Source organism: Scaptodrosophila lebanonensis, unplaced genomic scaffold (assembly GCF_003285725.1).
Source record: "Scaptodrosophila lebanonensis strain 11010-0011.00,11010-0021.00 unplaced genomic scaffold, SlebRS2 tig00001412-arrow-pilon, whole genome shotgun sequence".
NCBI lineage: Eukaryota > Metazoa > Arthropoda > Insecta > Diptera > Drosophilidae > Scaptodrosophila > Scaptodrosophila lebanonensis.
Window position 1 is genome coordinate 7,729,323 of NW_022060739.1, and position 13,851 is coordinate 7,743,173.

Sequence of the window (13,851 nt, forward strand, 5' to 3'; positions counted from 1 at the left end):
TAAACTAGCATCTATAACGATCCCCACCACACCAAGCTGTTGATGTGGAAAAGAACAGAGCTCTACTTAAGCTCAATTTAAATTCCATTTCAGCTTACGCCTCTATTATTTAAAAAAATATAAACTGCATTTCTATACTTTTATTTGAGATTTTTGTAAAAGTTATAAGTTCTTACAATATTGCGTCTTTTAAGACTTTAGTCCTTACAAGATTGCTCGCATTCAATTTTGCTGCCAAACTGATTCTTATTGCCACCGCAGCCACCATAGATGAACTCAATACAGGCATTTTTGGATGAGTCGTAGGTCCAGGTAGGCATATAAGCCATGCAGGCAGCTCCATCCTGAGCCATACCAGCCATCGAGTGTTGCAGCCCGCACTCTTCTGCACATTTAAGATCGTTGCACATATAAGTGGGAATTTATTGAGCCTGGCTTACCAGACTTCGCCAATATGCAGCCCGGATTGAGCAAGAAGAGCTCTACAACTAACAAATAGTACTTCATGATCTATGCGAAAGATTCAACTGAAGTGTTTAAATGCGGCATGTTGAAGCTTTATAGGGCCCGTGTATATCTAGAAAATGCAAGAACTATAGCTTATCTGTCGCATATATATAAACTATATAAATGAGCGCTTGGCTGAACACTTAAGAGATTGCACCAATTATAAATAAAAGGCGCACTAGAGCATGTCGTATTTATGGGTTGGGTCCAGCTACACATAAAAAAATAGATAGAGCCTAGTAAACAAAATACGAATCGAAACAACAATCAATAACTCATCGATACTTATCGATATTATGCCATAATTTTGGAAAAACTTCTTGATCGAACTAGTTTAAATTAAGGAATTAAAATAATTCTGTATGAGTTAAGTCTTAAGATGCGATTTATATAAGATATCAGATTTAAAACGTCACTAGACCCTTTGATATACATTCTTTAACGAAGCTTAAAGACATTAACTAATTATTTAGTATTCAGAATAAAATAGTAATCGAATTATCTTCTCATTTGTAATAGAATTAGCTTTAGTTGAATAAAAAAGGGGAACAATAAATTATGCAATTGAATTTTAGCCACAACATCTGACTCTTAGAACCCATGCTCTAATTGTTATAATAAAAATAGTTATAGTCATCATAATATCCATAATTGCCGACCAGACAGTACTCCTCGCACATTTTGAGCGTGGGAAAACGATTCTTAGTGCCACCGCAGCCACGATATATAAACCGAATACAATAGTTCGCATTCCAATTAAAGGTCCAGGTGTGCCGAAGTTGACATTTTCGATTATTCAATTCAGTCGCTAAATATTTTAAATATATAGTATATTTTGTTCGACTTCTACATCTTTATATTCTATATACGTACCATTCGATTTTCGATCTTCTCTGCTTTTGCTACGACAGCAGTAGCCAGAAACTGCATAATTATCAAAACATTTGGGATCTACTGTATGGGTAGGATATTAAAAATTTTGCTTTTCCTTATCGAATAGTGCAATACAAACCGTCCTGCGCCAGACAGCCTAATGCATAAATCACCAAAAAAGCGACACGTAACTTCATATTTCCAAGTTTCACATTAGTGCAATACAAGTATTGCAATTAAGTTTTTATGTGAGAAAGCAAATAAATCTAGTTCCTTAATGCAAATAATTCATTATTCGTCACAGTATTTGCTCGAAACAGTGGCTGCAACTGAAGCAACACCACTTCTAAATATTTAAAATACAAACAACAAATGTGGGGCACAAGAATGACGCTCTTTCTTCTTATTAAACTATTGTCTATAGTCGCCATAAAACGAACTAATTCTGGTTGCTTCTCAGTCCATTTAAATGTTGACATCTTCGACTCCCCAATTCAGTGGGAAACATTTTTTTCAAATTCGTTAAATCCTTAAGTGCATAATCTTGCAAAAGCATTTAGGATCTAAAAATTGCCAAACTAACCGATTAATGCTTTCAAATATTTGTTCGAACACAGTTTATACGAACAATCCAAAAACAAGCTCCACAAAAAAGAAACAAACCAAAATTTTAATTCTAAACGTTTTTTAAATCAACTGCAATAAGCTACAAGTAAATGGAAATTCAGTTTTTATACAAGAAAGCGATTCAAATCTGATTTGATTGTGCAGCTAATTCGAGATTTTGCACAGTGTTGCCTCGAAATGATCTCCGAGTCTCAGAAACAGCGACAAGAACTGATAAGAGCCCTCTGCTGGCTCAGTTATAAAATACTCAATGAAGCAACAGCACGTCTACTTATTTAGTTTCAAAAAATGCAATATTTTTTAAAGCTATCTTTTATAATAGTTATCTATGGCGCGATCGTAACATTGTGCCAATCTAGCTGTATTCAAAGAAATAAGGTATGTGTGTAGAGCAGAGTTTCTGTTCAGTGTGGAATATTCATTTGCTATCAAATCAATTTCTTATCAAAGGCAATTTTCTAAATTTAGTTGAGCGGTTGCCCTTTTGACTTCATAAATGCAGAACTTTAAAGAAATTTAATAAATGTTTTTGAAAGCACTAAATACGTTTTTGAATAGCAGAATAAAACCAGGACGGATTAATAACTGACTAGTTTTGAATAAGCATTGATATAAAATAGTGATTGGATATGCCAGAACCACATGATTCCATATCTGTTTTGGTGTCAAGAAGTGGAACTTATATAGTAACGCTATCGAAAAGCATTCAATTAATCGATATAGCTTAAGATGTGACAAAAGATTAAAACTGCACACTTTTAAAACTAAATAAATAGATCACAGAAGATTAGCAAAACAGTTTCAGGAAATTCCGTATATGGAGTTTTGTAGCTCTCTCTCTCTCTCTCTCTCTCTCTCTCTCTCTCTCTCTCTCTCTCTGTCTCTCTCTCTATCTCTCTCTACAAATAATAAATCTTTCGTGCTTTCATCCTTTAAGCACAAACCATACCTACTATAACCATTTCAATACGCGATCAATAACTGCATTTGAAAGCTGTCACTAAAAAGCTTGCTTTATACAAAGATCCCAAGATAATTATGATGATGAATTATATTTACCGTTTCACCGTTCTATTAAATATACTATGTATTTATACTTACATATCTTGAATATTCTTTGCAGATTCGAAGCCTCAGACAAATCGAAAGTCATCATGAAAATACAACCACAAATATTTCAGATTGTAGGGAATACGAAAGTAGGTTACCGAACCAAGCTTTCTTGAATAATTTATATAAAAGTGAAACTTTAAAAGACACGATTGAGGCAAAAGAGCTTGAAATCTCTAAACTGAATGCAACAATCAGTAAATTAGAGTTTGAACGCCTGCAATCTATAAACGGATGCAAAGAATGCAACGAACTAGTAGTTCAGATTCAAATGCAAAAGGAAAAAATAGGACAGTTACAATTAGAAGTGGAAATGTTAAAATTTGAGCTGCTGAATTGGAAAACAAAGCTTTCTTTTAATGTTAATAAAGAAGACACATTTTTTGTACCAAACGACAAGCGCGTGGTCGGAGCACATTGGACCACCATTCAGCATAGGATTGATGGCACTGTTGATTTTAGACAAGACTGGAAAAGCTATCGAGATGGATTCGGAATTTTAGATGCTGATTTTTTCCTAGGTCTTGAGAACATCCACCAATGGACCATATCGCAGCCACATGAACTGCTAATTTTACTAAAGGACTGGAATAACATACAAAGACACGCCCACTACGATCACTTTTCAATTGGCAGCGAATTGCAGAAATACAAGTTGTTGACACTTGGGAATTACAGTGGAAATGCTGGCGATGCCTTGACACCAAACCTATATGCCAATTTTTCCACCTACGACCGGGATAATGATAATTTGTCAGCACTAAGATGCGACGAATGGCGTAGTTCGGGCTGGTGGTACCACACCTGCGTATCCGATAGGTAGGTCAGCAATTCAGTATAGAATCAGAGTAAAAAACTAATCAACTTTTGCAAATCCATTGTAGCAATCTAAATGGACACTACTGTGCAAGTCCATATTGTTCAAAACATTTGGGAAGAGGCATTGTATGGAACACCGCATGGCACAACTGGCAGTATTCTTTGAAGTCCGTGCAAATGCTAATTAGACAAATAAACCATTAAATAATTGTCGGAAAATGCTAAAAAAAAAGAAAGAATAAAATAATTTTATAAAAATTAGAAACCCAGTATATCTATACATTAAAAAGGCGTGCTATGAAACCTAAAGAGAGTGTGTAATTATTGCATTTGGAGCAGCTTTTTTCGAATCTTATATTTGAATCTGTACTAACTTTTTAATATCTGTAAGATATAGGTGTTACAATATTTTAGAATAACGAAAAATAAACATTAATTGGTTAATATTTTGAGTTACTCTGTGGGAGCGATCGTGAATGCCTTCTTCTGGGATAATATATCCAGAGATCAATGATATGGTCGGCTGATTCATAAATGTACAATTTTATTTCGATATTTGATTGCTTTTTAACATCGATCATTTTAATTGTCAAGGCTAAAAGTAAAGCTTTTTCACAGCTTCTTCAAATGTTCATCTTTAGAAAGTCGAAGAGAAATTAAACACGAATGACAAGAAACAAACTAAACACATATTAGTCTTTAAATCTAAGCATTAAAACATGCGACAGTTCTGATTTAGAAATTATTTCATTGTTTTGTTGCCAACAATAAAGTCGTCAAAAGGCAGTTTGTGAGTTTGAAAGAAAAGTTTCTGAAACTCTGTCATCAATTCAGAGACTTTTTTTTTATCAAAATTGGTTTTCAAATTGATCAAAAATTTGTATTTGTATTTGTAAAATGTATTCCGTAAAAGTTGAACTTTTTTCATAATTTCTGGATTTGAAACTACAAGTATATAGCATTACATAATATACTACTACAACAACTTTTATTTAGTTCTTGCACTTTGCTTCACACTGAGATTGACTTTCGAATCGATTGTCATTGCCGCCACAGCCTCCATAGATGAACTCCACGCACTGATTATCTGCCGCATTGTAGGTCCATTTAGGGATAAGTGCCATACACCTGGCCACACCATTACCATCCGCTGAATGTGGCTGTCCACAAATGGCTGCATGAAGAAATAATTGTCACAGAAATGTGAATATTTGGAGTGAGAAACACTTACGATCCTTGAGGCCCACAGCCAGGCCGAGCAGTGCAAGGAGCACGGAAATAAGCGCCAGGAATTTCATTTCACAAAACTTGAAGTACAAACTAAAATTTTAGATGCCAGCACAACGATTACTGAGTGCTAGACGTGTCGAGCTCCTCTTTATAGCTCAACTAAACAGAAAACTTGAAGATTATCAACGTTTGAACTTTGGGTTCATTGACGAGTGTTTGTCGAATACAAAATATATATACGAGTATATTTAAAATAAATACAAACACATACGTATATTTTTTTGTGCGAATGCAGTTCAAACAAACAAATGACAGCTGTTGTCTGCGAATTTCCGGCTCGTTTCTATTCAAACTGCCAATACAAGTAGAGACTGCTATCTAGTATATTTGTTTATGATCGACGTAGGCGTAGCCTTACTACTTTTTATACTCTGTACATGAAATGTACAAGAGTATATTAGGTTTGCGGGAGCTGAAAAATGTAACAGGCAGAAGGAGGCGTGGCAGACCCCACAAAGTATATATATTCTTGATCAGCATGACGAGACGAGTCGATCTAGCCCTGTCTGTCTGTCTGTCCGTCTGTCCGTCTGTCCGTCTGTCCGTCTGTCCGTCTGTCCGTCCGTATGAACACCTGGATCTCAGAGACTATAAGAGATAGAGACACCAAATTTTGCACGAAGATGCGTTATGTGTGTATTCTATACGAGTTTGTTTTATTTTTTTGATTTTCCCCCCCACTTCCCCCCTATGGGGGTTTTCCCGATTTTCCATTCGTATAATCGCCTATATCTCGGAGACTATAAGACCTAGGAACACCAAATTTTAGTCCCAGATGCCTTATGTGAATACGCAGAAAATGTATATTTTGGAATTCCCCTCCCTCCCCCCTCTACCCCGCAAATCGTAACTCCCGTAATTCTTGGAATTTCGAACTAAAATTTTGGAAATACCCCCAGTTAGTTATTATGTGTCCGTTTGCCAAATTTCATTATGATAGACCGATTTAACAAGAAGTTATAGCCATAAATATATTTGCTGATGCAGCGCTGCTGCAGCGCTGCTCAAGCGCTGCCCGCGGCTGTTGTTGATGTTGCTGTTTGGTTGACTGCGAAAATGCTTACACAGACACGAATAGATGCGCATAGGCATACATACACTCACACAGGCGCAATTTCTATGTAAATGTGCAATTATAAACCCTTTACGTGAGTTCGAATACCGAGAGAGGTAAAATCGATCAAATTTTTTTTTTATTTTCTTAATTTTTTTATTTTCTATAATTATTGTAAACATATGTACAGAGTATTTCAAAGTCGGGACACCCGACTTTAGCTTTTTTACTTGTTAGAATAGTGGCTAGTAAATCAAATCAAATCACAAAAATAATTTATTGTCACGTACATGAAATCAACGTATGAAATGTATTTAGAAAATGTCGTATTGCGAATTGTAGTTCATTCGCCGGCAATATACCTAGTTAGTGGTGCAATATTCAATAATTTATTTGTTCAATTACTTACCGTGGCGGAACATCGTGTCATTGCATTAAATCACTTATTAGCTAGTCTCAGTACCCTCGTATTGTAATTCGTTCCATCAGCTACGGAAATCTGTTCGAAGAAGCCATGAAATTTCTTGCTTTTAATAAGTGCTAAGACGTAGAGTATAATTTCACTTTGATTTTATTGCACAGCTATGTAGTTGCGATCTGGAAAACATGGAAGAGCATTTAAATAGTATTTGATAGAAAAAAAAGCGTATACTCTAACTTACTTAATCACTAACTGGATGTAATAACCAAATTTGAGTTCAAAATTCCAAAAATTACGGGAGTTATGGAAAAAACACGATTTGCGGGGGAGTGGGTTGAAAAAAAAAAAACTCAAACTCGTACTTTCTCGGACTTAGGAGAATCTGGATACCAAGTTCGGTACCAAGTTCGGTAATTCTAGCAGTTATACTTTCTGAAATCCTTGCGTTCATACAGACAGACGGACGGACGGACGGACAGACGGACATTGCTATATCGACTCGACTTGTCATCCTGTTCAATAATATATATACTTTGTGGGGAGAAGGAGGTGTCTCCCTGTTACTTACACTCGCACAAAACTAGTATACCCTTTCAGGGTACAAAAATGCATTGAATTAAAGGTGATTTGAGCATGGTAGGGGCACAAACGGTTATGTCGAGATCGAATTCTATGATAAGGAATATATAAACAACAGAAAACAATGTTTAAATATAACTGTAAATATTGCATGGAAAGTTTTGTTTGTTTATCATATCTTTACTATCGATTTTGTTGCTCTTTCAAACGGTATTCGCATTTTTTTTTTTTTTTGTCTCTATGCACCATAACTTATTTATATATATGGGGTCGCAGAGACCTTCTCCTCCCTCCCTTCTCCCAGTTGGTGCTGGCTTCAAGAGAAGGTGATCGATTTCTATTCCGTGTTTAAACTGAAAATTACGTTTTCCCGGAATTTTGAAATTGGAATATAGCTGACGAGCCCCAATAAAAATAAATAATAAATATTTACCTACTTATACAATTTCGTAAGCGTGAGTGCCACGAAATAATGTGAGGGCTCATGAAATATTTAACAACAAATAATTTACATACATTTTGAATAATTATTTGAGATAGTTGCTGATATAAGGCCGAGGGCTTTCCTAAATGGTCTCAGTACAATACGTTCTACCAATTGAGGAAAACAGTAGAAGGAAGCCATGAAATTTCTCGCAATAAGCATGCTGTTCGCCCTTCTTGGCGTTTCGTTGGCGCTCAAGGATCGTAAGTTCTACGAAGAGGAGGAGGAAGAGTCAGAGTCGAAGCAGGCAATATCTAATTTACTTATGTTTTATTTCCACAGCCATTTGTGATCTCCCCCATTCTGCGGATGGGTACGGAGATGTAGCATGTATGGCCTCTATGCCTCAATGGTCGTACAATGCGGAAGCCAACGAATGCATCTTCTTCATCTACGGAGGCTGTGGTGGCAATGAGAATCGTTTTTGGTCACAATACGACTGTGAGCAGAAATGCGTGGAATAAAACTCAGAACCAACGACAATATTTATGTTTATCAGTTGAAATGTGAAAATGCGTTTTATAGTCGTTAACTGATTTTGAGTTTCCATAAAAAACTGTTTAATACCAAATTAACTTGAGATATCTTTGAAAAACAGACAAGTACCAAGCTCAATCTTCCACTGTTTTGATTGATTTTTCAGCGACTTCGAGCCAAATTTTTACAAAAAAAAGGTTCGCCTCTGCTAGGTCTTATGGTAGCAAAAAAGTAGATGGAAAACGAATACGATCAAGCTTCAAAGGGAGGTGATCGATTTTACATTTGGTGCTTAAGCTATAAACTGAAAATGAAGTTTTCCAGCTCGGAAGTCAATTGCAAAAACTAATGAACATTTACATTTATATTTAATAGCCAATAATTTGCATAAATTTTGAATATTTATTTGTTATATTTACGTCGCCAATTGCTAATATAAAGCCTAGTGCCCTGCTATCTAGTCTTAGTCTAATTCGCTTTACCAAGTACGGAAAATCGCTCGAAGAAGTTATGAAGTTTCTCACTGCAATATGCGTGTTGTTCGCTCTTCTCGGTGTTTCGTTGGGCTTTAAGAATCGTAAGTGCTACGATGAAGATGAAGCCAAGACGGGCATTACTTATTTAACTTTGATTTCATTTTCACAGGCATTTGTTATCAGAGCCATTCTGCGGATGGAGACGGAATTGTAGGATGTTATGCCTCCATACCGCAGTGGACGTACAATTTTCTGGCCAATGAATGCATCTTCTTCATCTACGGAGGCTGCGGTGGCAATGAGAATCGTTTTTGGTCAAAATGGGAATGTGAACTGAAATGCAGAATCTAAGCACAAATATTGTTTATCAGTTGATATGTGAAAATGCATTTTATAGTCATTAATAGTTTCACTTTAATAATCTGTATTAGGAGAAAGGGATAGGGTAGGATGTGCTACGGGCCATAAAAGTTGTGAAGCAACCCCAAAATATTTGGATTTGGAAGAGCATTAAATTACTATTGGATTTTGGCAATCATACAAATGCAGAGAAAAATAGATGAATCTAGAATCACGTTTATATTCCCTGCAAGTCCTGGTGGCTATTTTTATTAAGACAAGGATCTCTGAAAATAGAGCAACTAAAATCATAGAACTTTGTGAAAGGGAAAGTGTATGTAGCGTTGAGTTTCAGACAGTTTCCTAGACTCGAGACATCGAAATGATGAGCTACTGTTGAGCTGTAAATTACCTTCAGATATTGGGTCATAAGCTGAGTCACCGAAATAAAAATGGATGTAATAATTATAGCAGTGTAACAATAAATTCTCCCGCCAAATCTGGATCACAATAATAATATTCGGTTAAGCAATCAGAAACAGTCAAGCTGCAATATTTTACTACATACTCGTACATACATACATATATAATATAGAAGCACAAATGTTGACACCGACGAGTATTGCTGCCAAGACCTGATGATAAGACAAACAAACAGTTTGTATAAAATCAGCGCACAGGCCTAGCGCCCGTTAGTCGGTTTTTGGTTTTAGGAGAGTTGTGAAGTAAAAATACGAGTTAAAAATGAAATTTTTGATATTATTAGTGGCAGTAGCGACGATATTCGCCAGTGCCTGTGCACTTAAAAATGGTGTGTATTCAAACACATATTTACTCAGCCCCTCTGGTTGTTGAAAAATGTCAATGATCCACAGAAATATGCGGCTTGGAACACTCCCTAAATGGTGACGGCCGGATTTCGTGTGAAGCCTATATTCCCAGCTGGTCCTATAATGCAGCTGCCAATGAGTGCGTCAGTTTCATATTCGGAGGATGTGGCGGCAATGCCAATCGTTTTGCATCACAAGATCAATGTGAAAGCAAATGCAAGGAATAGACTCGAAATGGCATAGAAAATAATTTTTAAAAAAAGTTTTGACGGCAATAAAAAGTGTACAAAAAATGAAAACAATGTGTATTTCTGCAATGAAAGCATATAGAAGGAGAAAAGACAAAGAAAAGAATATCAAAGGACTGGATTACTTGTGTTTAAAAAAATAACATCCACATTTAAAAAAAAATTTCACAAAAATTTCCATTGTAATTTCAATTCCAATTCACAGCTGGTTGGCTTCCAATCTGCTATATTCGTTCAACAGACTAATGCAATGTTTTTCAATACGAACCAATTTATCAACCGTATCGTTATTATTTCTCTGAATTGTCTGCGTAAAAAATAGCTTTCATTTCTACAAATTATAAAATAAATTTGTTACTAAATCTAGTAGTTCAATTAACTCATTTTACAACCAACCAACCAATTCCCATTTACATACGACACTTATTTGTTGTTTAATTTGGCAATTTTTTAAACCACTAGCGATATTAAATTTACAAAAGCAACAAAAGAGTTGTTAGATAATTATTTTGAAGAAAAACCATTTATGGAAAAACACTAAACTCTGTAACTCGTAAAATTCTTCATTAATGTTACTAATATCATGGCTATTTGTTTGTTTTTTCTAGTTTTATTTATTTAATATTTATTGTAACTTTTTTTAAATTTTTTTTACACCGACAGCTTTGTTTGTCGATTAATAAATAAATAACTAACTTAACTATGGTTTTAAAAAAATGCCAAAGTCCAGCCCAGCTGATTAATATCCTATATTCAATACTACTATAGTTTTGATGGAATGTATGTAACAATTAAAATGAGGCGTTACAAAGCATATTAATTCATAAGTACTGTATTAAATATGGAGTCCAAAAGGGTTACAAGAAACACAACACCCATGTTAACTGAGGTCTAGTAAAGTCATATTTGAAATGCCATACTTACTGTCTGAACTAATAATTTACGTTACTCTAGCATTGTTTAAATTTCTTCAAGTACAATTAACAACTTCAACACATTTATTGGCAGTTCAACAGATAAACAATATTACTGCTAGTCACATAATTTATTCCTTGCATTTCTCTTCACATTCCGCTTGCGAACCAAAACGATTGGCATTCCCACCACAGCCTCCATAGATGAAAGAGATGCATTCGTTGGCGGCCGAATTGTACGTCCATTTGGGCATATAGGCAGCACATCTAATTGCTCCTTGTCCATCCCCGGAATGCGGCTCACCGCAAATGGCTATGGAAACGAGGTCAAAATAAATTAAGAATTGCCAGCTTAGACTTTGAGACTCCTAGCACTTACGATCCTTCAGGCCCAACGCAACGCCGATAAGGGCGAACAGCAAACATATAGCAACGACAAATTTCATGGCTTCTTCGAACGATTGAGAGAATTATACTGAGACTATGTAGCACAGAGCTAGTCTTTATATCAGCAATTGGCGCCGTAAATATTATTACTGAGTGTGCACAAAGCTCATTAACAAATGCTTGTGAAATTAAAAAACAAACACAAACAAAATCATGTATATATATACTATACTTCCACTTCGAGTGGGATTTCCCAAATGCTCTAGAAAAAATTACTCAAAGGTAGATCATTTATTAAATAATATTTTAACTATTTATTAATTATGGATCTTTCATTGCTTTTAGCTAGTTTAATATTAGAAATAATACTTTAACGATTTATTATTTATGAATCTATCTTTGCTTTAAGCTAAATTAATATTAGATTTGCATTTGTAAACAAACATTTCTTGAAACAATTAAAAAAAAAACACATGTTTGCAGAAACAACTTCAAAAATATCCAGCAGTTTATAAATGTTCATACGTTCTGTACATTTTAAGTTACTCATACTATATGTATGCATGTATATGTTTGTAAGAGATAACAATTAACTTAACTTACGAGTATATTCTCCACAGACATAGTCACAATTGTTGTTAAATACTTATTTCGTTAGCTCTCCCATTACTTCGCAGCAATTACGCCCACAAAATCGAGTGAATATGTAAATGTTTATTATTTATTTTCATTGCCTTGTTTTTCCACTCACTTTTACTGAGAATTCTATTTATTTGTCCGCTATACTCGGGAATACCCTCGCGCTTTAGTTGTTGAAGTAAATATTTATGTTCAACAGCGCGCTGTCATAAATCTTATCGAAAAAAATTTTGTTTTTGGCAAAACCAAAATGAAAACGGACCGAAAATTATAAATAAATCTGGAAGCTGTATGATGTCAGCGGAAGTGGGAACTACTTTAGTTAGAAAACTTAATCGAAAGCTATTCATATCTTCTTTTTATACCCTGTACCCATAGGGTAAAAAGGGTATTTTAATTTTGTGTAAAATATTTTACAGGTAGAAGGAATACCACCTCCGACCACATAAAGCATATATACTCTTAACCCGCATGACGAGACGAATCGATATAGCCATGTCCAGCTGTCTGGATGAATGCCAGTCTATAAGCTCAAGGATCTGAGAAAGTATTTTTCACTTTGAACAAACCTTATTAACCTTATTAACCATTTACCTTATCTGACTGATAGATGCAGTTTTGACATGCCTTAATAGCTTAGCTTTACTGTTGTTTTATAGTATATCCCTCCAACTGTCTGGATTTTTCTATTTACTTGTAACATTTACATTTGTTTTAGCGAATGTTCTCGGGTATTTCTAAGAAAAATGTACTCTTGACATACTTACGTTAAAAAAATTTTTATTATCTTACATTTACTAGACCTTTCTTGATTTTGTTGACAATCCCCGGGGTATTTTCAAGAGAGATATCATATTGACCTACCTTAAAACAAACTATATTATCTTCAACCTACTATACCTATATATCTTTCCAACTATCTAGATTTTACTAATCACATGAATCTTGTTGTTTTCAACTTATAATCTAAGCACTGAACGAAAACTATAGTTGCACTTCAGAGTTGTACAATTGTAAAATTCTTAAATAAAAATATTATCTCCTAAACATTTTCCAAATTAATTCTCCAATTAATTTAAATAAATACTGATACTCGTGTACTGTTCTTTATCGTCAAATCTAGAAGACAGCTTAGCATTCCTAACACGTTTCCCATTATTTTAACGAATTACTGAAACAAAAAGTAGAACTCTAGTGTAAACATATTATTGAAATAGTCATACGGGACAGATTGCTTCCGCATTGCTGATGATTTATATGTCTCTAAAATTTAGGGTTTTTCTAACTAACTTTAAAAAGAGTAAAACAGATACAAAAAAGACAGATGTTTAAATAAATCAGTTTTAATATGAGCAGCGCTTCGGTCCCTTTTATTAGCGTTAAGTTTATTGGGTTCCTGTTCAAGGTATTCCCAACTATTATTATTTATTATTACAACTATTATTAATTATTTACAAATGCAGTAAAAACATTTATTATTTATACTGACAATGGCGAGCCTGATAAAGCTATAACGGATATATAAAAGGCAATCATAGATATGTATTGTAAATAAAATTAAAAGATGGATGTTGGGCTAGAAACCTCTATACTTATAAGAAGGCGATCGTAAAAAATAAAATAAAAATTAAGGAAGATTAGTGAAACTATTTTCTGATAGATAATTTAGCCTTAGTTCTTGTACATTAGACACGAATATTTAAATTTATTTGAAACTATTTAACGGATGAGCTAACGGCCTATAGGCTAAGAGGTGGAAATACATATGTTAGATGCA

General features: G+C 34.6%; 8 protein-coding genes across 9 annotated transcripts; 4 read left to right on the top strand and 4 right to left on the bottom strand.

Annotated features, from left to right (window-relative positions):
* Positions 1-197: 197 nt before the first annotated feature.
* Positions 198-507, bottom strand: LOC115631297 (male accessory gland serine protease inhibitor). Its single transcript, XM_030528012.1, has 2 exons — positions 441-507; positions 198-385 (listed from the first exon to the last, which is right to left on the bottom strand). The coding sequence occupies exons 1-2, from the start codon at positions 505-507 to the stop codon at positions 198-200; spliced, it is 255 nt and encodes an 84-aa protein (XP_030383872.1).
* A 500-nt stretch (positions 508-1,007) lies between these two features.
* On the bottom strand, positions 1,008-1,976 carry LOC115631933. 2 transcript variants are annotated; one of them, XM_030528785.1, is made up of 3 exons: positions 1,520-1,976; positions 1,381-1,458; positions 1,008-1,315 (listed from the first exon to the last, which is right to left on the bottom strand). In XM_030528785.1, the coding sequence occupies exons 1-3, from the start codon at positions 1,575-1,577 to the stop codon at positions 1,113-1,115; spliced, it is 339 nt and encodes a 112-aa protein (XP_030384645.1). In that variant the 5' UTR covers positions 1,578-1,976; the 3' UTR covers positions 1,008-1,112. The 2 variants fall into 2 exon arrangements, with proteins under 2 accessions (XP_030384645.1, XP_030384644.1); XM_030528784.1 differs by having other exon boundaries at positions 1,381-1,461.
* A 312-nt stretch (positions 1,977-2,288) lies between these two features.
* Positions 2,289-4,201, top strand: LOC115631932 (fibrinogen-like protein 1). Its single transcript, XM_030528783.1, has 3 exons — positions 2,289-2,385; positions 3,131-3,936; positions 4,002-4,201. The coding sequence occupies exons 1-3, from the start codon at positions 2,296-2,298 to the stop codon at positions 4,138-4,140; spliced, it is 1,035 nt and encodes a 344-aa protein (XP_030384643.1). The 5' UTR covers positions 2,289-2,295; the 3' UTR covers positions 4,141-4,201.
* A 589-nt stretch (positions 4,202-4,790) lies between these two features.
* LOC115631935 (male accessory gland serine protease inhibitor-like) lies at positions 4,791-6,583 on the bottom strand. The gene is made up of 3 exons (XM_030528786.1): positions 6,571-6,583; positions 5,168-5,256; positions 4,791-5,110 (listed from the first exon to the last, which is right to left on the bottom strand). Exons 2-3 carry the CDS (start codon positions 5,232-5,234, stop codon positions 4,929-4,931), a joined length of 249 nt encoding a protein of 82 aa, XP_030384646.1. The 5' UTR covers positions 5,235-5,256; positions 6,571-6,583; the 3' UTR covers positions 4,791-4,928.
* Positions 6,584-7,870: 1,287 nt separating this feature from the next.
* On the top strand, positions 7,871-8,339 carry LOC115631820 (male accessory gland serine protease inhibitor-like). The gene is made up of 2 exons (XM_030528657.1): positions 7,871-7,967; positions 8,047-8,339. Exons 1-2 carry the CDS (start codon positions 7,904-7,906, stop codon positions 8,226-8,228), a joined length of 246 nt encoding a protein of 81 aa, XP_030384517.1. The 5' UTR covers positions 7,871-7,903; the 3' UTR covers positions 8,229-8,339.
* Positions 8,340-8,720: 381 nt separating this feature from the next.
* Positions 8,721-9,524, top strand: LOC115631582 (male accessory gland serine protease inhibitor-like). Its single transcript, XM_030528379.1, has 2 exons — positions 8,721-8,818; positions 8,887-9,524. The coding sequence occupies exons 1-2, from the start codon at positions 8,752-8,754 to the stop codon at positions 9,066-9,068; spliced, it is 249 nt and encodes an 82-aa protein (XP_030384239.1). The 5' UTR covers positions 8,721-8,751; the 3' UTR covers positions 9,069-9,524.
* A 187-nt stretch (positions 9,525-9,711) lies between these two features.
* LOC115631581 (male accessory gland serine protease inhibitor-like) lies at positions 9,712-10,185 on the top strand. The gene is made up of 2 exons (XM_030528378.1): positions 9,712-9,867; positions 9,932-10,185. The coding sequence occupies exons 1-2, from the start codon at positions 9,801-9,803 to the stop codon at positions 10,111-10,113; spliced, it is 249 nt and encodes an 82-aa protein (XP_030384238.1). The 5' UTR covers positions 9,712-9,800; the 3' UTR covers positions 10,114-10,185.
* A 924-nt stretch (positions 10,186-11,109) lies between these two features.
* Positions 11,110-11,562, bottom strand: LOC115631683 (male accessory gland serine protease inhibitor-like). The gene is made up of 2 exons (XM_030528499.1): positions 11,428-11,562; positions 11,110-11,361 (listed from the first exon to the last, which is right to left on the bottom strand). Exons 1-2 carry the CDS (start codon positions 11,492-11,494, stop codon positions 11,180-11,182), a joined length of 249 nt encoding a protein of 82 aa, XP_030384359.1. The 5' UTR covers positions 11,495-11,562; the 3' UTR covers positions 11,110-11,179.
* Between the last annotated feature and the right edge of the window lie 2,289 nt (positions 11,563-13,851).